General features: G+C 37.1%; 2 protein-coding genes across 14 annotated transcripts in view; one reads left to right on the top strand and one right to left on the bottom strand.

Moving 5' to 3' along the window:
- BBS9 (Bardet-Biedl syndrome 9) overlaps nt 1–15,114 on the bottom strand; it is a 317,920-nt gene extending 302,806 nt beyond the window's left edge. For 8 of the 9 annotated variants that reach the window (XR_011092535.1, XR_011092536.1, XM_068670384.1 and 5 more), the window contains exons 1-5: nt 14,975–15,114; nt 13,927–14,041; nt 11,732–11,882; nt 10,539–10,603; nt 7,748–7,861 (exon numbers count right to left, since the gene is read on the bottom strand). Coding sequence is in view for 7 of the 9 variants with exons in the window: in XM_068670384.1 (XP_068526485.1) it covers nt 7,748–7,861; nt 10,539–10,603; nt 11,732–11,882; nt 13,927–14,032 (436 nt within the window). In the remaining 2 variants the exon portion in view is untranslated. Of the gene's footprint in view, nt 1–7,747; nt 7,862–10,538; nt 10,604–11,032; nt 11,173–11,731; nt 11,883–13,926; nt 14,042–14,974 lie in introns of those variants that run through there. The other variant, XM_068670390.1, reaches the window with a different exon arrangement.
- NT5C3A (5'-nucleotidase, cytosolic IIIA) overlaps nt 15,110–26,157 on the top strand; it is a 28,008-nt gene continuing 16,960 nt past the window's right edge. Inside the window, exon 1 of one of the 5 annotated variants that reach the window (XM_068670393.1) lies at nt 15,110–15,247. Coding sequence is in view for 2 of the 5 variants with exons in the window: in XM_068670395.1 (XP_068526496.1) it covers nt 15,427–15,564 (138 nt within the window). In the remaining 3 variants the exon portion in view is untranslated. Of the gene's footprint in view, nt 15,248–15,365; nt 15,565–26,157 lie in introns of those variants that run through there. The other 4 variants (XM_068670398.1, XM_068670395.1, XM_068670399.1 and 1 more) reach the window with 4 other exon arrangements.

The following is a 26,157-nucleotide window of genomic DNA, read 5'->3' as shown; positions in this document are numbered from 1 at the left end:
CTACACTTCATGCATCAGTCTTCAGAGTGCAGAATTCAGTATTTGCTCCTTATGCACTACTGTTGCTTCATACCTTAATTACTATCTGGTCCCCCCATTCACTAATGCATACCTGAGCACATGAAATTTATGAGATAATCCATAGAGCTACCTAAGCTTCAACTAGTTCTTTCTCTTGTAAAATGCTTTTTTGTTCCTTATACAACTTCAAAAGAAATCTCTTACTTAAACTCTCCTCAAGTGTAAGTCACATAACTGACTCAAGACATACAAGGCAAAGAATAAAATTGTAGAGTGGTCTGCACACTTATTCAAAGCACTAGTAAGGCCACTTCTTCTCCTGCACAAGAGAATACAATTTCTTGTAAGTAGGAAGAAGCAGGCTATGTATTGGTAAGTCTCACTTTTTATCAAGAGTGTATGAGTAGCATATTGACTCTTTCTCAAGTTGTAGAAAGACTAAGGTTAATAGCTATAAACTAGATGAACTGTAATCCATCCAACAGAAACTAGAAACATAGGAATAAGGGTGATTTTCCAAGTCACAGTGTCTGTCTCAGATTTCTCTAAGGGCAAGACTACATATTACATCTAAATACCCTCAATGAGAAGAAAGTCAAGACACAGCACAGAGAATTTCTGTATATTGTAGGTACATTATTAAGATGCCTGCAGCACTAATTATGCAAACAACACATTAGAAAGAGGTTATAAAAACTGATAATACAGTAACATGAACATTTCTTTGCCGAGTTAAAATTTGGTTTTAATGCTGATATCCTGCAAATTCTCTACTGTACCAGTATACAAATTCATCAAATTTATAAGTAAGCAGTTTATAATTCTTGTTAACTGATTACCCATATATAAAAAGTTTTATTATTACCACATGAGGGTAGTTCATGGCTTCAATTACATAAAAAATAAAAGCAAACACCAGTAAATTGATTAACCAAAATTTCTGCATTATTTTAATTAAAAGAACTAGAAATAAGATATGAAAGTTCCAACACAAAAAATTTTGCTGAAATTGCAAACAAAAAAAATCTAAGAATGGAAAAAAAACATGATCAAATTATATCAATCACAAAATGTAACAACTGGCTTATAATCTAATCACTCTGTACTTATGTAGAGAAAAAATCTACTCTCACTGCTTTGATAAACATGGTTTTAATTTCAACTAAGATTGAACAATATTTAGAATATTGTTTAATAAGACTTGACTATTCCTAGATAATACCAGATTTATGCCTTCCTTAAGAACTGAATGGGAGGTACGCTACTGCATAAAGAATAATGAAGAAAAGGAATTCTCAACTAAAGCAATATTGTATCCAATTCACTTGCTTCTTTCATTCCATTCTTTTAACAATCTCAAATTCGCAACTCATTCATCAGAACGTTCTGCCACAAAGAATGAAGCTTTTCCCATTTTTTTTTAGTATGAATATTCAGATACTTTCAGGTGAAGCGATGACTTTCAGTTCAGCCATATAGAGTTTGAACATTTAGCATTACCTGCCCAGTAAAACATTTTAAGCTACTGTATTTACTTGTCTTTAAAAATCTTAGTATATTACTGAAGACATTTCATAGGTGCTCTCCAGTATAAAAGTTCTAAACCAGCAATCCTCGTGCTGCATCCAAGTGTGTGCACTGTTTTAAAACTCACATGAGTGTCTCCACACCACAGAGCAACCACAGAAGTGTAAGCACATCCTTCCTCACAGTAGATAAACTCTTCAACTCAGATCTTTGATGGACAGGGTAATAAGGACAGAACTTTGCATTTGGGTGACCAAAGATTGTTTACGTGCCTAAAAACTCTAAAATTTTCTCACTTCTCTCCCAAACACGTAAGACAGAACTTACATAAGACAGAACTATGCAAAATAACCTCATGCTATTACAAACAATGATCAGGTTCTTCAATATAATCTTACCTGATAATGTTATAAGATGCTTGATTCAAATGTAAAGACACGGAATGGCACACTAGACATAAAAACAGCCCACATCATCTTGGAAAGTGCTTTCTATCAGCAAACATCACTTCCTCTAACGAAAGTTGAATTGTTAACACAGCAATCTGGGGGACATAATTCCATGACGCCATAATAATTTTACATAAGATGAGGCTGTGTTGTGTGATTAAATAGATTATATCAAGTACAATTTTTGTAGACTGGAGTCCTCTACTAATCACAGAAATGTACACCACTTTTTCAGTATCTTCAGGAAAGAGCTTACAGTAGAGTCACCTTAAGTTCTTGAAATTTTACATTTGAAATAAAACACAGACTGTGTACAATTTGTTCATTACTTAAGGGCTGTGACATTTTGTGGCTAGGTTAAGAGTTCACTTGGTTGAAAAAAAAAGTGTTCAGCACTACTAGCTTACATGATTTTACCATGAATCATCCTTTCTAAAAGGATCCATATGCTAGAATAATGGTCTTGCAAAAGAAACACAAAAGAAACTCAATTTACAGCTCTAAGATGACAACAAAAAATTTAGAATTATGAAATCTTGATATATGCATTCTACATAATAAATATAATGAATTAAAAATTACGTTCAATTTTTAAAAACCTGTGCTCAAGATCAAGAATTCTAAGTATGTAATTACATACTTCCTACATCACTTCTTGATAGCTTTCATGTTTTTATTTTAGTTTCTTTTATTTTAGTTACAGTGTACAGAGAAATCAGGAAACAAAAGTAAAGTTAAAGCACCAAAGAAGTTCTATAATACAGTCATTCCCTTTGCCAGAGGTTTTTCCACATTCTAAGTAACTGACAACTAATTATGCCTACAATGAGCCTGATTTATACTTCAGGCCTTGCAGGTTGTTTCTTACCCCCATTCACTTTTTTAAAGCTTTACTATTAGCTTTGTTTGGAAGTCTAGTTAAACATGCAAGAGATTTCTTGTTTCCATTTCCCACATCCCTGGCCCTTTGACTTTTACTTTCAGCAAAACGGTTAAGCTCATTTTGCCTTTTTGCTAAAACGTATTTCGGTGGCTGTAGCCTTTTATTTTAATCAATAAAACACTTTATCAGGTTTTCAGAAAGTGCTATTGTATTTTCATAAAGTCTTGCAGTAAGTACACCTGTAGAATCAGTTCAAGTATCAAAGCAGTTGGAGAGGCAGCGCACTAACGAAAACATGTAGTGAGGGGACCATCTAGTGGTGACTTGACTACATCCCATGCACTTTTAGAAGAAAAGCACCCATTCTCTTCAAGTAGATGGGCATATTTTCTCAGTTTTGGTCTGTCTTTAGTTTATAACTCCAATAATGTATTATATTTAGATTTCAGCTTTCTGTGCTCAGACTATGTGAATGGATTTGTTGATTTTCATCAACATGTTCCTGTTATAAAAATAACAATGCCAGTTCTGTATATACGGAAGCTGCTCACAGCATCAAGTTTTTGATTTGAAAATGCTGCCATGAATGAAGTTGCTAGGAGGTGGTCTAGTAAGTAGGTTTCTATTTACCTCACAGATCTCTCTTCAGCAAGGAGATCTCTAATACCATCTTCCTTAATAAATACAGGAGACCAAAATAATCAGTCAAGAAATAACAGTTTACTTTGTATGTTTTACATCTCCAACACATCTCACCTGAACAGACTAGCAGGTTAACAGACCAAATCATAACATAACGAGGGCATAAGTACATTGATGCAAACTAGCAGGGACAGGAGAGCAAAGCTTACATTGGAGAAAGCTGACTGGAAAAATCATACAATACATAACTAGTGACTGGACTCTAAGTCTTTACTGAACATTTCAAACAACCGCAGAGACACCCTTCCCCAGCTACCACATTAATAGAAGCTGTGAGAAACCCTCCTCCCTAAAGAAGCTGCCAAGGGTAGAGTAGGCACAGGGAGAGGTTTATCTAAGTGCACATTTAAATACAGATGAAGAAAAGCTGGTGAACTTTTATAACCCAGTTGAATCATAAAGCAGTAGCGGAGCACTTGTTTCTAAAACCTCTATTCTGTTTAGTTTCTGAAAACCTCTGATAGGTCTCCAGGTCAGCCAACATTCAGGAGAGATCTCAGGCAGTTTCTCCAGAAGATAACCTGCTTTTTAAGTTAGAAAAACAGGCTTCACTCCAATATAATCTGAAAAAAAAATATAATGAAAATTGCAAGTTTGGTCTGAACAAACCTATTCCTCTTCAGCTTTTGTAAGGGTCTTATGGGATTTTCAGCAGTTCAGAAAGTCAAAAAAAACGTTGAATTGAAACTGAGTTCTTCTCCATACCTTGATGCAGGGTTACCTAACTGTTGCCTCATTTTCATACCAATCACATATTCTGACTTGTGTACCAGCTTGTTTTATGACATCTTTACAGTACAGGATGGAGCAGGTGGAACTGAGAAGGTTCTTGAGGACTATGGAGTATGCTCAAGCTCTTTCCCCTCCAGGTTCTTTATAAAGTGGGGAAGAGAAGTCAGGAATAGGTAAATCTCACCCACCTTCACTGTTTACTTTCTCAAAGGAAATTGAAACTTCTTCCAAAGTTTCAAGAGGAATTTCCAAAGGAATAAGCAACTGAAAACAAACCACTCACCAAGGTCCACGTGGACGTGCTAACTCTGGAACAGTAGATGGGAGTTGTGTGCTGGCTTTACATCCAGATTTTCAAAACTGACTATGCAACCTTATAGCATCAAGAGACTAACAAAGCACTTTGCATCCCAGTTAAGGCCACAGCTACAGTGGCCTGCTAGACAGCAGACTCCAACTGCACATGGGTAGAAATCATATTCAGACTTATTCTGTAGTCACTTGTAATGCCAAGATGTATTTTATTTGAGGTAAGGGCAAGCAGTGAAGTGGTCATTTTCTTCAGTTTCCATTAAACTGACAAGCAGCTGTTTGGAAGCAGTTCAATAAGAAAGAGCAAATGAAACACAGAGTAGTAACTAGAACCCAAATAACTCCTAGTCCCAAGAAAGGACAGAAAACCCTCAAAAATGTCATTGGACACCAGTATAAGCAAGTGTACAAGAATTCAAATTCTACTTTTTCTTTTACTGGTATCAACTGGTATGCCTGTGGAGAATGAGTTCCTTTACCACTAAAGGTATAGGATTAGGAGCTCCATATAAAGAAACAAAAAATCCAGCATTATCTTCAACAAGAGAAGTCTAAGACTGAGCAACTTCATATATCAAGTGCCCTGTGGACTCCTGCAGCATTCTTCTTTGCTTCCTCAGATGAAAGATTATGTTCCTGGGGGATTTACATTCCCTTTCCTTCCCTGACACTCACACAGCATGCTTTCCTTGTACTCCTGTTCAACTGCCATTCTCCTGTGTCTGCTCCAGTAGCTCTGTAAACGTGACCTCTGAAGTGCCTCTTTCACCTTCTCATTGTTTCAAGGATGCTTGAATACAGCAATAAGAAAGAGACACATATTAGTCACAGCAGTAACGGAGAAGGCTATAAATATAAGAACCCTCCCTGCATTTTGTTAGTCCACTTCTAGATTATGGCGCAGAGGTCAGACTGCTAGCAAAGCAAGCTTACTCCTGCACACTTACACCATTATAAATTAACCTCCACTGAGGTGAGAGACTTTGCAGATGCCTGGCCAGGATTCTAGAAGTCAGGAAGTCACATAGTCAAATGAAATATGACTGTTGGCTCTCAATTGCAGCACAGAAGATCTGCCAAAGAAACACACAGATAGCACAACAGACCAGACTAGGACAGGTATCTGTTTTACTGAAGTTAACAGCCTATAGACCTTCTTTCCAGATCACTGACTGGTCTTGCAAGATGGAAAATATCCACAACATTATCATTTATAACCCTCAAGAAGAAGATGAGATGGTACTTAAGTCATGGCAAAAGACTAGGGACAAGACTAAAAGTATAACCTTGACAAGAGATCTAGTTAGACACTCCAGAAAAGACACAAAGACAGATATTCAATTCAGAAAAGCTGTAAGAAAACCACACAAAATTCAGATGATTTTCCCGTGTCCACTTTGCCTATTTCTCTGATGCTTCAATGCTTGCCTTAGTGAATGATCAAGCTGCTGATAGCAGGCTACTATAATTTTCCCATATTTAGGTCTTAAATAAAAAGCTTTTTTATCTTATGATAGGAATGGGGATTATTTATAAATCTTTCGTCATTGTTTATTAACATTCTTGCAACCTCAAGACAAATTTGAGGCCACTCTTTTCCCACAGCAATCAACAAACTATTGCAAACTGGAACATGAGGAAGAAAGGAAAAGGAGAGCAGTCTGACATGCTGGGACAGAAGCACTCCTAGGAATCAGGAGAAACAGAACTTGCCAGAGTTCCCTATGCTGTTTCTGCTGCTTTGTCTGTCAGGACTGGCTCATAATTTGACAGTCTGAGGTGTCGAGAAGTGTTTGGCTAGCCAAATAGGTTCTGAAGTAAATATTACCCTTTCCTCTAGCCTGCAAAGAGGTTCTCTTCATTTTGTGACTTACATTCCACACAGGTTTTGATAATATATTTATAGATACATCTAGTATCAAGACTAAGCTGGTGGTTAGATCTCTACCCAGAATCTCCATGGAAATCCAGAGTTTATTCTGCACATGCAATGGTGGTAAAAAGGCATTTTGTCTTATCCATCCACCACTCCAGACACACTAATAACTCTTAGTTTATGATACTTTGATATATCCATTACTGCAAACCCATTGCAGCATGGCAGGAATCACATTATTACCTCTTCTCATTTTTTGAGAAACTCTGTATCTTCTTTTTAAAGTTAGCACAAATAAGCCCATGAACTACACACTCACCCCCTCAAGCTATTCATGGCATTTCTCATTTTCTCATCCACATGACTTAAGAGTCAATTTCTCTAAGGTGCTTGTGCAAAATTAGTAGATGAAAGCCTCTTCAATCAGTATGAATTGTGGATAGCTTAATTCAAGCCCAGAGACAAGCCTGAGTTTAGGGTTAATCTTCTAGTAATAATATTACAGTGCATTATCACAGCTCCAGAACTGTGGGGTCATACGCATATATTTATCATATACTCAGAAGACTTTTTGCCTCAGTAAAGTAATATTATTTTGTGAAAAGCTTGGTCACGTTACTTGTGCAGATCCCCCATTATTGCCAGGGAAGCTTGTCTTCTGAAGAGAAATTGCTGTTATGTAGAACAAATCTAAATGATTCCAGATCAGAATATAAAATAGCATTCATAATTGTGTCACAAGTTCAAAGACTGAAATCTATTAAACATTCAAAACTACAAATACACCATAAACATTACTTTCCACCGTTATGTTTTTCCAGTCATAGTTTTATTTATTTTTTCAGTCCGTATTATGCATCTCTAAAGAGACTCAGTAGTTTAGGTTCAGAGAATGGAAGTGTTGACTTATTCCTTCACCTGGGATAAGAAAGCTACAGAAAAGCAAAATGGAATTAAAGCATGGAAGAAAATAATTACTTTGGATGTTAAAATATTATTTAAAAAAATCAGTATTATCTTTATAAGTTCATATCTTGTTCAAGACGTAAGAAAACAACTATTTTGTGTTTAATATTCTTTGCCTCATTTTAACTCCTCCCATCCCCCTACATCAGATAAAAGACATTATCATTGAGAAAGATGGTCTCCCCTCTAGATAACAGTAGCCTGCAGCCTTTCAAGATTTAAGTTAACCCTCAACTATTCACAGGTAAACAAATAAAGAGTATGCAGCAAGGAGCTTACCTTTTACACCACCAAATGGTCCATAAGTCATATTGCAAGCAGTTCTCTGAAGATTATGTTCATACATCAGTTTAATCTGATACTGGTTCCCATGTTCCACATTCCCCTGAGTTCCTACCCGAAAAGAAAGTATATATTTCACATCATTTATCCATGCAATTTGGAAGAAGGAGTATCAGTTTAAAGAGCAACCTGAAAAGCTGTAACTTATTCCTAGTGACTTAGATACGAGGGCTGACGTTGCTGTTTTCTTAAAAGAAAAGAATTCTCAAAGGCCAGAACCACAACTAAGGTCCCAATATACTAATTACTATATAAAGATTTAGCAAGATGCTGAAGTTTTATTGTTCAATAGTTTTTTTCATGTTAGGCACACCTTTAAGATCAGAAAAAGTCTACTCAAAAAGGCAGAATTCTTAAAATTCTCGCTTTTATTCAGTGGATATACTATATCCAACAACACAGGCTGAGTTGTAAATGTCTTTGCCTCAAATTGAGCTGTAGCCAGTTAAGGTTGTTTTTTCTTTTTGGAAAAGCTATGTTTTTTTTGGAAAAGCTATGTTTAGGGTACATTTATCACTTGCCTTTACCCAGTCTGAAATTCAATGCAGTGATTTAAGAGTGCAAAGAGAGACACACACACATACAGTGACAGCAATAATTTTATCATACATATCACATTCTCAAAAGCACCTGCATAAACTAGTTTTCTGAACCCTTCACAGAACTAGCAGAAATTCAAGAAGCCTTTCTAAAGAAACTGAAGGTACAGCTCCCCTTTTAATAATCAAGAATATTTTCTGCCTGCCCACAAAGAAAAATACTCAGAGTTCTTCATTGTATAGAGTAACACTTTAGGAATCGTATTAGAAAGCAAGAAAAAAAAAAAAAACAACAATAAAAAAGACTGAGAATAGTTACATCAGCATAGGAAAAAAAAAAAAGATCTCTTGAGCAAATGAGATCTAAACAAAGCCTATCACAACTTGAGATATGCAAAGATTACTTCAACACTCATCTTAAACAACATGCCATGAAAGACTTGTAACTGACGCTAACCTTTTAGGGAACTGCTCCAACTAAAATCCACTACAGCTCTTAAGCTGTTACCATGAAGGTAGGCCCACATTCAAGAGAATATCGGAACAGACATAGAGGAAAGCCCTGGCTGGATGAGTACCTACCTAAAGAGCAATATCAGAGGAAAAAGAATCAAGAAGGTAATCAGTCTGTGCATACTAATGGTAATACAAGATCCAGGCCATTCTTTAGTTAGCCTTGAAGGATGCTTTCATTCATACAGGAGAAACAGCATAGATTTGCCTTATTACGAATAACAAACACCTTGTAATGTGTATAAAACATGTAAAATTTCACTTTATGACACCGAAATTTGCTGTGGAAGCATAAAGAAATAGTGATTTGGTTTTTGAAGGAGCTGGTTCAAGAGTTTGAAGAGTTCTGGTAAAGTTACTATCACAGCATGAATGCTTACCAATTAGCATGAAGTATCTATTGAAGGACTGTAAAACAGTATTACTTTGGTGTTTAAGCCACATAGACAGCAAGTTATAATTAGAAAGAGTTCTCAACTGACCTGTTTGTTGTATGCTGTTAATGAAAGTATTAAATTGTTTTAATAAGTTATACTGGCAGGCAACAACTGTAAAACTTAAGTACCTTTACAGAGAAGCACAAGTATGGAAGTGGCATTATATCTCAAAGTATTACCCCTCAACAAAGACCAACTTTACAGGTGTCTCCATGCAAGATAACTAGTAGACAGTTTGGTTATGAAGACATGCTGTCCTTTCAGATTCTATCTGGCCACTGAGCTATGAACAGGAAGTAAGCTGCTCCTAGAAGTAAATTATGCTTTCACAGTGGGAGCAACCCCAGCTGTCACTGCACAGAGGTGAACAATATGTGGTTGTCTACTGAATTTTGAAGACAAGGATACAGTCAGTAGAACTCTTACATATGTGCTTTGCACATGTACTAGAAAGAATTCAATGCACAGAGTCTTGTGTGACTTGTCTCTTTATATACTGCATGAACAGAACACTTAGATTTCCAGACAAAGGAAATAGGAAAAAGAGAAGATTTAAAGAAAAACCATAGTAATTTCACCTTTTTACCAACGTTAACCTCTTATCTTCACCTGGGCTGCATTACCAATCTTCTGGCTTTCTAGAAGTTCAGATTTTTGAGTTAAGAAGTAACTATAATTTTTTCATACTTAAAATAGGTAAACTATCATTAAACAACCATTTGACCATTAGCATGCTAAATAGTAAGTTATTTTTAGAACTGTAACAAGCACTAGTTATTCAAAAGCAGAAATTTTACCATACCCCTATGTACATTCAGACAAATCCTTCATAACATGCAGACACTGCACCAGCTAAGACTCATAGCTAATCTTTGTAAGCAATGCCATGACTTCTGTAAGAAGTCGTTGTTATCAGATCAACTCCATCTTCCTGTGGGAGAGCAAGTAGAACAACACAAGAAAAAAAAAAAAAGCAGGACTCCAGCACTGCCAATTGCAGACACACATCACAGTATCTCAAGCACCAAGCAGATCACCAGGTCATTAGCCACTGGGAGTTATTTGGATATAATTACTAACATTTCTTCTTCTTACATGAGTGAGTGCTAGAACATGATGACTGCAGCTCGCTCTACAGGGATGATGAGCAAACACTATATATTCCAAGTTAAGTATTTAACCTGATCCAACTTTAGTATGATCCTAAAACCACAAGATAGTTTGCATCTGTAAACTAACCTGAAACAGCATATACACAGAGTTTTCGGCAATGCAACACAGCCAGATGAAGTCCTTCAGTACCACTGTAAAAAAGGGAGAAGGAAAAAACAGTTAAGATAAATTTCAAGTAAAAATGCATGAGATAAAAATTCAAAATCACTGTCAAAATGTCAATATTACTTTCAGGTGTTGGCCAGGTTTAAGAATATTAGATGCGAACATAAAACAACCAAGAACTAATCTTCCAAAATTTAAAGCTACTTTCAAAATTAAAATGAATCCTTACAGAACATTTTTTTCAGATTTAAGCATGAAAGGCAGGTCAGCTATTTCCCCAGTTTAGCTTGCAAATCATTCCAAACAAGATGCTGTTTTCTCTCAACTTCTCAACTCTTCAAAAAACTAAATGGATGGGAAGATCATTGAGACAAGTACTATTCAGCAGCCACATACATGGTTTTTAAAATTCAGTTTTGTACTACTTGCAAAACTAAATCAATTAAACTATTCACCTTCCTCTTGCCCAAAAATTAAGTAGTACTTTCAGTTGAGCAGGCTCTTGTGCTAAAATTAAAGAAAAAGTTTTAGATCTCTTCACAAGCCAAAGCATTATCATTTCTGCATGAGGCCAGTCCATGAGTACTTAAAGAAAAAAATCCAACAGACATAAGCCTTTTGTCTTGAAAAAAATTTAAGGAACTCTTCCCATGGTAAGTACAGGCTTGAATCATAGTTTAGAATGATATTTCCTCCTATGTAGATTCTCTTATATCTAATTAAATATAGAGTCTTTTCCTTAGGGCCACACTATTTCTCCTCTATCTGGAGGCTTATTTCCATTAAATTCCTTAGTATCTATGATCTTCAATCTTCTATCAAACATCCCAAAACTGAGCAATGTTACATCTTGAAACACCATAAGTTACTGAAATTTTCTGTTAACACCTAAAAAAGAGTATTTTTTTTCCTGTTCTATATACTTAAAAAAAATACAAGTACCTGGAAGATTTTCCTTCAGTTAGACATTAAGCAAAAAATCTCTCCTATGAAGACGGTTCAACAAGCAGACCAAATGCGTACTATGGTATTCACAGATGCAATCAATCAGCATCAATAAGGAAACTGAAGCCACTCCCCACCATCCAAAACAACTAAAGTAAAACATCTAAGCCTTAAATAATGATCAGCAACACACGCTATTGTTCACTTACGAAACAAATTTTCCCACTTCCACCTGCAGTATTGGTTCTTGTAACTGCACTTCCAAGAGCAAGTCTTCAGCTTGCATGTCATCCCCAGGTTTCACAGGATGTGGATGAAAGATTCGGAGATATCCCATATAACTGCCCACAATAATTTTATCTATAAAAAAATAACCAAATGAGATTACAAAATACAATAACACGTGTAGAACTAGATTTAGTGCAGAAATGCTCCAAAGAATACCCTAAAATGAAAGAATATTTCCATGATTCAATTAACACTGATTATGTTCTATCTTCTAGACAGAGCAAGTAGTAATTAGGTTAACAGAAATGAGGTTTTTTTCCTTACCAATGTAAGCCTGTCAGCAAAGGGTTCAAAATAGCAGTCATAATGGTGGTAGCACTGACCTTTGTTACCACTATAATTCTAAACTGACATTCACACTTGTTAGGAAAAACATCATTTTCTGTTTTTTGATAGTAACTCAAACTTTTAGCTTCAACAACTAGGATTTGTGTTTATATGTATCATACCAGCAGAACTGCTAAAATTTAAGATTGGAACTGCTGACACACAAATCCAAACTAGATAGAGATAATTACTACATCAGGTCAACAGATTAAAACAAGAAAGCAAGGCCTTGAGACCACCTGATCTTGATACAGTTTGCTTACCAAATTGAAGTACAATAGTCACACTAGGTTTATTCTGGGATCAGTATTTTAAATAAGCATGCATTTGCTAACAACCAAGAGACTTACAACAAAATTAATTAAAAAAAAAAAGAACTGCCTCCCATGATAACTGCTAACAACCTAATGGTGTAGCTGGGACTTATTTCCTTCAGATATAGGGCAACTTTATCAACGAAAATCAAATCCAATAGAATTTGTCTGTAAGTAAGGACAATTGACTAATGCTCCCAAACCAAGTTCACCAGTCTCTAAAGGTTTGGCATAGTTCCACAGGACCTCAAGTCAATAGTTCAGAACAGCTACCTGTGTCCTCTCTTCTCTAACAAGAAAAAAAAAAAAGAAAAAAAACTTGCACCCACAAGTCCCTTATTCATAGAATATTGTCCACTTCCTCCACTCATCTTTTCCTCAGCTCCGTAACAAGTATTCCAACAGCAGTAAATTAAGAATGGTATAACATGTATGATTAAACCTATTTTAGAATTTATTAAAAATACTTATCTACATAAGGATATTTTGCCCTATTGCTTGGCTACTGCAACTAGCTGCATTCACTTTTGGTTCTGAACTCCAGACAAAAAGAAGCCTAGTTTTAAAAGATAAAATGTTACAATGTTTATTACAAAGGAATTTGTTACAAGTGTTTATTTATTAGTTTACTAGAAGTGTAAATAAACATTTTATTGTTACTAATTACAAGACTGCTACTCCTACAATGCTATTTAAGCTCTGCTTTTATATCAGTTACATTTTTCCATTAAGAACAGATTCTACCTGTAACACCTTCAGTTCAATTCCATTTGAAAAAGTTAAACAGAAACATAACTCAACTTTGTTGAAATTCTCCTGAAAAGAAATCAAACTCTAGAATCTCTACTAAGCAAGAACAAATATGTGAGATAGGCACAACAGTCTCATATAGAAAGCCTCAAGTATTTAAATATATACACAAGAACTCTCCCTGACAGGAAAGATCATGACTGGTGTAAATATTCCCTCAAAGAGGCATCGTTTCAGTTCCAGACTTCACTTTCATATTATTAATGACTATGTAAAAAGGCAGGGTTTATGGAGAGTTACTTATTTCAATGTCCTCACATTTTCCACACACAACTGGCTGTTTTCTGGTTCTAAACATCTTCTTAGCTTGTTAATTCTCACCCTCCTTCTTAAAAACTCTTTCACCTGTAAGTTCTTTTAATAACTGATATAGTTGCATCCATGACAAATTTAAAAAGTTTTGTTTTAAAGATACCTACCACTGAGAGAATAAAACATGAGAGAAACTACTACTGAACACAAGAAAGAAATTAGATGGTTAGAAACCCAGATACATACCAGACAAATGGTACTGTACATGTCTTATTAATTCTATACGGACACATTAAAAAAAGCAGACAAACTAATTAGTCTGGCTAACAAGTTTTCAGTACATGTTGATTTGATAAAAGTAAACCTGCACCTGCATAGCTTAGGAGTAACCAGTCAACTAATTATAATTTTACCTTGGCCACTGTTATCAACATCAGCAACACACAGACAGCCTTGATCAAATTCTTCCTTTTCTCCAAGCGTTGTGGACCACCAGTCTCGAGCTTTAAACAAGGACATTCTTTTTCACTGGAAAGGAAACAAACTGTTGTTACAATCTATTCTAACATATACATCAGTCCAAACAAACATCCTTTTTCATTGGTAACAACTAAGTATATTCCATCTGTTAGTTTCACATTGCTCTAGTGGAAGCCAAATACATGTCAATTTCAGATGTTTCTGGTCAGGTACTTTAAAAGAAATCTTGCCATGAATTCACAGACTAATTGTGATGGATTAGCATTAAAAGATAAAAAAGCAAATGAGTTGCAATTTTTTTAAAGCTATTAAGTCTTTTGTAAGAAGCATTAAAACCAGTCGTTTAAAAGTTTTTAAAGTCACAGAGCCGAGGTTCTCTTGCTCACCAAGGAAAACCAGCAAAAATATGGTTTCTGATGTTGGTCCTCCATAAAAGAGTTTATTTTAGAGAAGCAAACGAAGATATAAATAGCATCCAAACATCTACTGATTAATCGCCTTGAAGGTGCCCTAGTGACGCAACCAAAGAACTTGGCCAGACAGGGCACAAATCAGCTTTCCTGCTCCTTACCTGCTGCTATTTTAAGGACCAACAAACACAACTAATCCTTCTGCCCGCGGCTCACTAATAACACTACCACAGTTCAAAACTCACAGCTCCTGGCCCGTGTTTTGTGCCAGCTGCACCTCCAGAAAATCACAGAATGGTTTGGGTTGGAAGGGACCTTAAAGCCCACACAGTTCCACCCCCCTGCCATGGTCACGGACACCTCCCACCAGCCCAGGCTGCCCAAAGCCCCATCCAGCCTCCCCATCCAGCCTCCCCATCCAGCCTCCCCATCCAGCCTCCCCATCCAGCCTCCCCATCCAGCCTCCCCATCCAGCCTCCCCATCCAGCCTCCCCATCCAGCCTCCCCATCCAGCCTCCCCATCCCTTCAGAAGCCCACAGCCCGCCTGCCCCCTCCGGAGGCGGCCCTTACCGGGGGGCCGGCAGCGCGGCTCCCGCCCGACGCTGGGAGCTGGAGGCCGGCGCCGTTACGGTCCCTTCCCCGCCGCCATTTCAGGCGCCGTTGCCAGGGCGCCTTGGCAACCACCGCCGCGGGCGGCGCTGGGAAATGTAGTTCGGTGCCGGCGGAAGTGGCGCTGGGCAAAGTGGAGGGGGAGACAGTTGGGTCCTCCCACTTCTGCCCAGGGAGGGGGGCGAGCGGGGAAACAGAACATCACTCGCACTCCAGAGGACCATCCAGCTCCCGGTGGGTATTTTCCCTTTCCACACCGTCTGTCACCAACCTTCTTTCTTTCTTCAACGGCTGTGTTTTTCCCCATTTTTTCCCCCCTCTCCCTCCCCCTTTCCCTGAGACTTGGTACGGCCGGGCCTGAGGCGGCGCGGCCGTTGCCGGGCGGCGGGGACGGGCGCTTGGCGGCGGCCGCCATGGACCGCGCCGCGGTGGCCAAGATGGGGGCGGTGGCCAGCGCCAGCCTCTGCGCCCTGGTGGGCGGCGTGGTGCTGGCCCAGTACATCTTCACCATCAAGAAGAGGACGGGCAGGAAGACGAAGATCATCGAGATGGTGCGTGGTGAGGGGCGCCGCGGGGGCAAGGACGGGTGAGAGGGGCTCAGCCGGGGCACGGCGGTGGCGCTGAAGCCCTTCCAAAACAAACCCGAGTTTGTCACCTGGGCAGCGCTGCGCCGGGGAGCTGGGCCGAAACCGGCCCGTCCCGGCCCTTGATATCCGTCAGTGCCTGCTGGTGACCTCCCCTACAAAGCCTTACAAAAAGCCCGGATTCTGTATTCATTGGCTTATCTATACCTGAAAACCCAGACTATCCTAAAAACAACTACATCTGCGTATGCAGACTCAGAAATGTCCCGCTTGCCTATCGACCCCGGCACTTAGCAGTGTCAGTCACATGGGGCACTTCTTGTAGCTCCCGAGCGTTATTCCGGTGAGCATCCTTCACCTGGTGCAGCCCTCTTGCTGCTGGAAGAAGGACTTACATGGTATTTGTAGTTACCAGTCGCATGGTTCATTCAGTGGTTTCCTTTCTGCTTTCCAGGAGCTCTCTTACAACATGTGGGAAAGCAGGAACTTTGGGTTGCCCCCATTTGGATAGCTTTTAGACCTATTTCTTTTTTTTAAAAAAAAAAAAAAAAAAAGGATTCTAAAGTAGGATTTTTTAAAACATACTGTAGAACAATACAGATTAACTGTAGAATCATAGTCATAGAATGGCCTCAGTTGAAAAGTTTGCAACTAGTTTGCAACTATAAGTTACTCTTTTTTATTTCTAATACTGATAATGCTAGAATCTACATTTATTGTGGACACTAAAATGACAAAATCTAAAAGCCTGATCATATATCAAAAGGCAGATGAAATAGTTTTCACCAACTCCGATTCTCAATATCGCAGTTGAGCTGTAGGTCAAAAAATGCCTAATAATTGCTATGGTTGTGTCTGCATTAACTTTCTCTGCAGTGTTTAAATGATGCATGATGCTGGGAGGACTTCAACTCTTTACCTTTGTTGTAAAGATTTTGCCTTTGTTAGGAAAAAAGTATTGTGTCAATAACAAATCGATTTCTGGTAAATGAATGTCTTTGGTAAGCATTTCAGATAGCTTTTTCAGAACTATATTCTTGGACACCGACCTGTGATCCTAAATAGATACTTCTGAAAATTCTTCTTTTAGGATCAGAGCTTTTTTCAACTGTAAATTACAAGGGAAAAGTAAAGCTTGTTCAGAGCATGTCAGCGTTCTCACACGGAAATATTTTACCAATTAGATTCAACACATTAATACAGTGTGCTCACTTGCAGAGCTGTCATTTCATCTGATGTTTGAGTTGGCATCTTCCTCAGCTGACACCTTTAGTTCATCAGCTGCAAGTCTTCTTCCTTCCTCAAGGAGTGAACACATAATCAGGCCGTGAAATTTCTCTTACTTCAAAATAAGGAAATAGCTATGTAAACATCATACCATGGATTTTAATGTCTCAAATAAGGGTGAAAATGCATATAAGTGTTTCTTTTACTTGAATATTTTGCATTCTGGAGAACTTCCTGAAATAATTTTATCTACCAGTGCAGATTTGAGTCAACATTTGTCATTTACAAGACACTGTATCTGTAGTATTTTATCAGGGGATAGACCTTCCTTTTAGCTTTGGGGAAAAGGTGCCTGGATGCACCTGAGGGCCTCATCACTCTCTGGGCATGATGCTGTCCAGTGCACTGTGATCTGTAGCTAGTTTGATCTCCTGAGCTGGGAGTTTATACATAAACTGCAGAGTTTATATATATATATATACATATTTATATAAAAGATTTGTACTTATATGGCAGAATGCATTCGTACATAGAGATTTTAAGTCTGTAACTTGGTGTAAGTTAGGATGCTGGGGAGAAACAATACTGCTTCGTTGAAATATGTATTTTTCTAACATGTGAGTTACTATGTCAGGCTGGTCTTCTACATTAGATTATCCAATCTAAAATTTCATGAATGTTGTTACCTTTTTGGTAGATTTCTTCCATTCAATTTTTCTTTAAGGAAGATTACACTTTTTTTTTAGACTCAGAGGTACCTTGATTTATAGCTGTTACCAAAATCAGTGGGGATCAGGCCTATTTGCACCTTAGTTATGTGACTTTCATTCTCACCAATGTATTAGTCTTTAATTATAATTAACTACAGCAATATTTTTTTCCTGGTTAAAATCAGATAAATATAAGATCGAAATCCAAGTAAAAAGCTGAGTTATAGCAGTATGTAAATGCTAAAAAGACAGTGACCTTTACAAATCGAATAGAATATAGATTGGACAAGCTATTGTCAGGGGTTATAATGGCAGAATTTTTAATGGGAAAAAAGTAGAAGGGATTCTCAAGCATAGATCTAAATATAAGGGTAGCCACGTTTCCTTTTTGAATAATATCAGTAATGAAATTCTTGAATATCTATCTTCCATTTCAGTAGGTTAATTCTTTAGCACAGGAATTAGCCTCATACACAAATTTAAGCTTGATAAACACAGTGTAAAATTACCGTATTTTATTCAGAAGCAAAAGTTTGAGTTTGGAATTAAAGTATTAATGCAACATCTCTATCAACTGCCTAAAAATTGCAAGTATATATTTTATCTTAAGCACTGATAAATGTAAACAGAGTTACTTTAGCTTCATTTTCGAAGTAAGAGGCATTAATAGTAAATATATAGCCAGTCATGAAGTTAAGAAACAAGTGTTAAGAAAACAACTATTTCTGAAAGACTGGGGAGGTATTACTTTGCACAGCCACAATGCCATCTCTGTGAAACTGTAAAAGTATTCCTGTGGTCAGGTGTATGTAAATATTAGCTGCAAGGTTGCTAACTTTAATTTAAAGAGAAGGTTAATAATTAGTTGGACTCTTAAAGCAACTTTAATAATGTTTGATAGCTAATGTAAAAATAAATTAAACTTTACAGTATTACAGTAACACTCAAATCTTTGGAGTTTTTCAGGTCCCAGGCAGGTTTGCAATGAGTTTGTGTATCTTGATATAGCAAATAAATTGAACTTATAGTATGCTGTTTTTTTTACTAAGTCTTTGCGAAGTCTGTGTAAACTTGCCAGAAAACATGTTCACAAGCTAGAGTGAAAAGCATTTCTTAAGTCTTACGAAAAAGTTCCTCTTTAAGGGGTAGCCCATGCTAACTAGAATATGGAGTAAACGTAAGAAATATTGCTTAATGAAGTAACAGGGTTTTTTGTTGTTTGACTACTTCATAAACGGTTAGGTTAGAACTGTGGTCTTTTTTCAGCAACTGCTTTTTTTTTTTTTTTTTCCTTCCTCTTAAAGCTCTGGAGGGTTGGTTGGTTCTTTGGTTGGGTTGGGTTGTTGTTTGTTTTTTTTGTTTGTTTGTTTGTTTGTTTTTTTTGGTTTGGTTTGTTTTCAGGAAACTGGGCAAACTTTTATTTACATTTACTATTTCTCCATTCTGTTCCTGAAGTTAGGTCTGGTTACCTGTAAAGCAGAATTTGTATTGAATTTCAACAATGATAAATTAAAAATCAACTTTTAAAAGTTTCTTGTTTTTAAGGAAACATTTTAACCAGCCATTGTTAAATGTTTCTAGCCAGTTTCCTTTCTAGTAAATTGCGAGAGAGAAGTGGATGACTCTGTTGCATTAGAATTTACCTGGAGAGAAATAAGCAAACAAATAAGTAAGGTAGCTGTTATTTATCTCCTTTCTGAAGAAATAAAGGAATGTATTCCGTGAGCATAACTGTCATAGGGGTTGTGTGGGGAGATTTTCTTATTACTATTTTCTTTCATTTGTCAGTCTCTGGCAAGACTGGCCTCTTGTTTCACAGGGGGTCAGAGCATTTGTACCACAGACAAAGGATACAAACCTTTACAGTTGGCAGAGATAAGGTACCACTCCACTTTCCTCTTTGCTGCTAGTAACTAGTTGTTATGGTCAGTGACTGAAGTCACACAGCTTCCAGACACCCATGCCCTCCAAATGGCGAATAAAATCAAGGAGTGTATAATATGTAACATATATGTGACACTATCCTTCAAGTATCTAAATAGTCAGGTAAATATGTACTTTTTCCTCTACAAAAATGAAGAGTTTGAGCCTACGCAAATTGGAATCAAAAAGGAGAATGGAAGGAACATGGACTCACTCTAGGTATCATATAGGACCTTGTCACTTTCCGTGTATTGCGGTGACAATATTTAAAGTGTCGTGGCCTTGAAAAGCTATCCAGTGGCCTTGAAAGCTATCCAGTAACATGATCCATGTGGCAATAATGCTGTTCCAGAAGAATGTGCTGTGATACCAACTTAAGTAATGAAAAGTAAAAGAACTTATGAGAAATAATGCTGCCCCTACCTAGTCACATTTGGCTAGGAGTCCTTAAATCACTAGGGACTAGAGTAGTAGAATAATTTTTAAAGCGTTGTTAAACTTTTTAAACTATAGTAAAATTGATATGACATATAATTATTTCTGTAGAACTTTTGTTGTTGTTGTTTAGACTATGTTCCCAATAGAAAAATCACATTGGCAGAGTGATAAACACCAGCATTTCTGAAAGAGGCTTGCATTGCCTGTAGGCTTTTTGTACAGATAATCATAATGTAAAATAACTTAGAATGTCATTTGTAAAGCAACTTTATACAGGCCAGGAAAAACACTTTAAACGTAAGTCACATTGATAAAACTTAAGATACTAGTAATAGCTTTTTGTTCTTGCTATAAATTAATTTGGTTGGAAATCTTAACAATTTGGATCAAAGAAGAGAAATTGACTCAAAATGTCAATGTTTTCTTCTAAAATAGGTTACAAATTTAAAAAAATCTTCTCTGCAGATTTTGTACTTAATAGTAGTATTTGACTTTATTTAGCACAATAAACTGATCCTACAACTTAACCATCTATTTCAGAAGTAGGTCTTAATTTTCTGAAATAGCCACTGCCTTTTTTTTCCCCCCAATCTGTAGGTATTGAAACATATTTTTACCATGAATGGTTATGGCAATATCAATGAAATCTTCACTACTGACATAGCTTTTCATTTTCATCCTAGTCATAACAGTTACCAAAATATGATGATAAACTACACCTGAAAACTGACCTGCAAGTAGTAAATTTAAATAAATGTCAGAATACGCTAATACATTGCAGGTATAATCTTGTTTGCTGTTTTATTTTGTCTGTTGTATAAAGTGTTTCTCCAAGACTGCAAAACAATCTATAATTATTTTACTCTGTTAAGATGTAAAAAAAAAAAAACATGTTTGCCCTTTCCTAAGTTCCCGGTATGTGTTAAGTTATGCTGTCAAGTGATTTTTCTCCTATTTGCGGTAACTGTCAATTATTGGTTGAGCTCCAACAGTATCTGTTCCATTAAACCCCTTTTTACAGATTAAGGCCAGTAACAAATACTGCAAGTATTAAACATGTTACTCTAAACTGTCAAATAACATGAGCAGATTTTTAAATGTCTGAATACATGCATCAGTGCAAATTTGTTCAGATCATGAATTAAAGTTTAATAGCAGTCCAACAATCAATTTCAAGTTATCAAAAGCTTCCAAGTTTTATATTTAATAAAAGCACTAGATTGATCAATAAAAGTAGTGAAGAAAGACAAGGTATGGATCCATGCATTTATGGGCAGGAGAATATTAGCTGGAAATTCAATAGCAATTTTTAATATACCTGTAGATGTAAACAAGTCACGATTTGTATAGGTCTGGTAAATGTTTCCAAATACCTTAACTTTTGAAGTGTCTTGCTTCAATAAACTAGAAGAGCTGTCTCTTAATTATTAGTATCATTTGAATGAGTTGCATAATGCAAAATATGCTTTTGTTTTTCTGTGTAGTCTAGTTTACTTCATGTTAATAGCCTTCAACCTCAACTCCCCTTTCCTCCCTCCATGCATGCATACATAAGTGTATTTTGTGTAAGTGACAGCCTGTGAAGGGTAAGTCTTGGAGAGAGTTTAAGGAAAAATATCCTGCGAGAAGCAGCCTGTCAAGATTTTATTGCTGTAATTTGGTGCATTTGTCAGACGGTGCTTAATTTTCAAGCTGGAAATTTTAGCAAGTTTAGCTGCAGTAGACAGCGCAGAACAGCAGGTGGCACCGGTGTGAATCGCCTGTCGGTTTTCATGGGGCTCTCTGTAGATGGATGGACGCAGTTTTGTAAGTACCATGTCATTTAAGAAATCCTGTCCAGCAGCGACTGGCATTCCTTGGCCGCTATCTGACTCCAGGTCTGCCACATCCAACTGAACCGCTCCTGCATGCGGGGAGCCTGGAGCAGCAGCTGTGTCCCTACTGGCTCTCAGATGCTCAGCACTAAAACTTGGCTGATCCCATCATGTGCTAATTGCAGCCAAGTGGCAGAAATAGCTCTCAACTGCTTTCCCAGGCCTTCTTTTATAACCAGCATGCAGAGAGATATAAGGCCAGATAAGAATGGGCAAAAGCATTTGGTAAGTGTGCTGTAGTTGAGGGTGTGAAGAACAAAAGTTAGGACATCCTACCTTTTCTTCTGTCTGCCCTCCAGTCAAGTCACTGCAGCAGTTTTCTGTAGTGAGATCCTGGGAGAGAGGTCTTCATAGAGTAGTTACACAAGTTGCTGGACATCAGTCAGTTGGTTTCTCTCACCCAAAAGCAACCACTGCTTTAAAACATCAGAGAACTTACAGTGGCTTTTATAGGCAGTTTTTAGTCCCATGTCAATCATGAAGCAGTTTGACTGGCACTGCCATTAACTTGGTATCTACAGCTTCTGTAGCTGTTGTGGTGATCACCTCTATCATTGGTGGGATTTCTGGCTGTTTAAAGATATATATATATATGTGTGTGTGTGTGTGTGTGTGTGTATATATATATATATATATATATATCGTGATATATATATATATTGCTTATTAAAAGTCCACCGGATTTTCCTAATTTGATTACCCCATTCATTTATCAAGACTGTTTTACTTGAATGTTAAAAAGAATGAGGCATTTTTCTAGACAAGAGGTTGTATGCTTAAGGTTGCAGTACACAGGTCGAACAAGATACCACCTGTGTTTAAATACTAAAGTAACTGTATTCTTTCTGTTCGGTACTGCCACAAAAGAAGACAGAATTGCACCAAGTAAATTCAGATAGTAAATACAAAAAGTTTTTTAGTAACATTTATGTAAACTGTGTAAATTATGCACAGTGGTAGAAGGAAATGTGGCTTCTGCTTTTATCTATGGTAACTTAAAGAAACAAAGTTAACGCACTTAATTTGTAATTATTCTGATTTTCATTATTGCTTTTTTAAAAGGTAGCAGGGCAAGGGCCAGACTTGGACACTGAGAAGTCATGAAGTGTCTGAATACACAGTTTCAGACTTCTTGAGATGGTTTTCCCACCAAGAAAGATTTCCTGGTCTAACTTACTTGTTCTAACTTGCTTCCTCACTTCTTACCTATAGCTTCCTTCATGCTCTCTTATATCAAGAACTGTTTGCCTGCTTTGTAAGTTGGATCACTGAAATAATCCAAATTTATTGGAACTTTTGTTTCTACATAAGATTTTACGGTTTTTGACTCTATTGCTCAGACAGAATGAGTACCACTGAAATGTACTACTTACCCTGCTACTTCAAAGCTCTCCCTCTTTAGTAGGAACTTATTAGTTACCAGCCTAGTTATCAGTCTGATATCAGATATCTTAGTTATCAGAAAAGTATAGTTTTTACACTTGGCAGTTATCAGTCAACTTAAGAGTTATTTTCCTGGATTGCACTTGTCTTTGCAACATAAACCCGTTAATGGAAAAGCCTTATTCTGGTCTGCATTTCTTACCACGGAAGCAATGTACTTGAAACTGAAGGGTAGGGTTTAGTACAAAGTGGTAATAATATTGGTACATTAGCAGTAGTAGTACAGTACAAAGCATAGATGTGGTACAGTAGTGGTAGTGTTAGTACAAAGTGTTTTGAACATGTCCTGTAGCACTTCCAGAGAGCAAATGCATAGAGGTAAAAGAAATAAAGAACATCTGGTTATACCTTTGAATGGATCCAATAGCCAGAAACACCCATGGAACGCCAAGACACAGAGGCAAAACCATCCATTAAACTTCAAGACATTATGCTGTCTGTTAGCAGATGAGTGGTAATGTAATGAGTGTAGCTGAATTTCATCTTTAGAATTAACGGATTATTTTTTAAGAAGTTTAAATAAAAGTCTGTACTTTAAGAGACTGTAGCTGTTGAAAAAGAATTAATTGGTCCCGCTGTGTAACTTTAACTGCAGTATTGTGTTAACACTTACATTCTTTCATCAGAATCTTAGTGTCAGGCAATGCATTCTGGATTAAACTTTGTCCTGCTGACTTTGCTTTCAAACTGGGTCCTGCAACTCCACCATTCAAGGGTCAGAGTTTATTTGATTTAGATACAGCATTCTTAGACTTAGTGAATCTAAGCAGTGGTTTGTAGGTTGCATTTTTATTTTTTTCTTCTTCTTACAAGGAGATAAGGGGAGAATCAGCAGCAACTACTTCATTCCAGGCCTTGGGCTTAATACAAATTCCATTCTAGGTAATGTTACATGGGACGCTTCTAAGGAGTCAAGCACTTGTTTTTAAGCTCTTTCAATGTACGTGCATACAAACAAATACAAAATACTTCATTTAAAAAAATATGCATGCAAACAGTTTGAAAAATAAAAGTCCAATTCGTCAAAATGATATTATTGTGCAAGGTGAGCTTTTGCACATCTGATAGCTAATTAAGAATTTATAAATATACCCCAATATCTACATACTGTTGGTGCTTAGAATTGGATACTGTTTGACGGTATCTTGTAAAAGAATTAGTTGTACCAACAGTATCATCTTCCATAAAGCATTAGATGCTGTGTAGCAGGAGAGGGAATTGGATCTTTCAAGCAGCCACGCTTCAGCATCCATTCTGTTACCATAGCAGTGTTAAAGAACATATAAGTACCACTCAAATTCCGAAATTTGAGTTTTGCCAGAAGTAACTTTTTTGTATCTGTGCTCTCCGAAGGAGAATCAATAAGGAGAAGGAAGGATGGAAAGACAAATAAAATCTTACTTCTCATGAAAAGTCTCACCTGATACAGATAGGTAGCTGGTGGTCTAAAGCAGAGGCCCAGGGAAAGCTTAAGAAGGGGCAAATCGTCAAGATTTTTTTTTCCCCAGAATGATTGTCCAGCCTCTGGCTGCTTATGTTTGAGCGAGTGTCTGTAATTTAAGATGAGTTTTTTTCATGACTTCATCCAGTGCCTATTTAAGTCTGTGTAAACTTACAGTATCACTAGAAAGGAATTCCACATCTTACTGCTTTATGTAATTGTGTGACCTATATAGTGAACAGTCTTTCCTTATTAACCTTTTCTCTGCCATCCTGTCATTTCTTTTCCAGACTGAAAAATTTTAGCGTATCATTGTATGGAAGCTCTTCATATCATCACTCATCCCTACTGCCCTTCACAGCACTCTTTTCAGTTCTGCTGTATTTCCTGTAAGAGGGAGACTGGAACTGCTTTTGTTATTTCAGTTGCAAGTGCATTATAGATTTATAAGGAGGCTATCCAAAAAGCACTGGTAAGAGTAGGCACCAGTGAAATGTAAATATGATGGCCAAGAAAAAAGGCTCTGTTCTCTTCTTCCCTAAATTGAGTGTCAGAACATTGATTTTCTCTTTCAGTTGTACTGCTTTAGAAGCTGTTTGTAAAATTTAAGCATTATATGACTTCTTAATATTGACCTGAGCATGCTTACATTTAGAACAATGTTTTTGTAGTTCCAGGTCTCTGTTTTTGGACAGGGTAAGGGAAGAACTGTTAGAAAAGAACATCGGATGAAAGTCTGGCTTGGGTAGGATGCCATTTGTAGAACAATATTTCCAAGATACGTAGTTTCTGATTGAAGATCACTTTGTGATTAGTAAATAATGCAATACTTATGTTTTTCTACAAGAAAAATACCTATTTCAAAGGCTAATTCTAAAAAGTAAGTAAAAGCAAAGCGTGGAGATGAAATAATTCCCCCAATAGAGACAAAAGGTTCCTTCCTTGAGCTGTATTCATGGAATTCCAGAATCTTCAGACCTGGTTCTGTATGGTTTGAACCCCATAGATTGTCTCAGAGTGAGACTACATTTTTGCCTGGAGTGCATTAGGAGACAGGATGAGATCACATCGAATACTGAAAATTCAGGGCTTGTTTAGTATTAGTTCTACTTAGATTTCTGTAGAGGATTCAAATACTGTATACAGTGTCAACTTTTATTGTCACAGTTGCTGCAGTTCCTTCTGAGTTTTAGAAGTTGTAACACCTCCATGTTCAAGACATGTGTCTTTATTGATGTGCACATCCATCAGAACCTCTTGCCCCTATGTTCTGTTATCAAGGCTTCAAGATACCAGGTTAGCAGCGTGTTTGTTGTGTTGATTCCTACTTGAAAGATTTAAAATGTCTCTTGATTTATCACCAGCAGAAATCTCTGCTTTTAGTGATTTTGTAAACAAAAGAGGAAGGTACCTTAGGGACACTGATGCTGCAGTATCTTTTATTCTCTCATCTCAACAATCAATTCGATATAGAATTGCAAGTCATGGCATCCTATAGGTTTTA

Source organism: Anas acuta, chromosome 2 (assembly GCF_963932015.1).
Source record: "Anas acuta chromosome 2, bAnaAcu1.1, whole genome shotgun sequence".
Lineage (NCBI taxonomy): Eukaryota > Metazoa > Chordata > Aves > Anseriformes > Anatidae > Anas > Anas acuta.
This window is presented reverse-complemented; position numbering and strand designations above follow the sequence as displayed.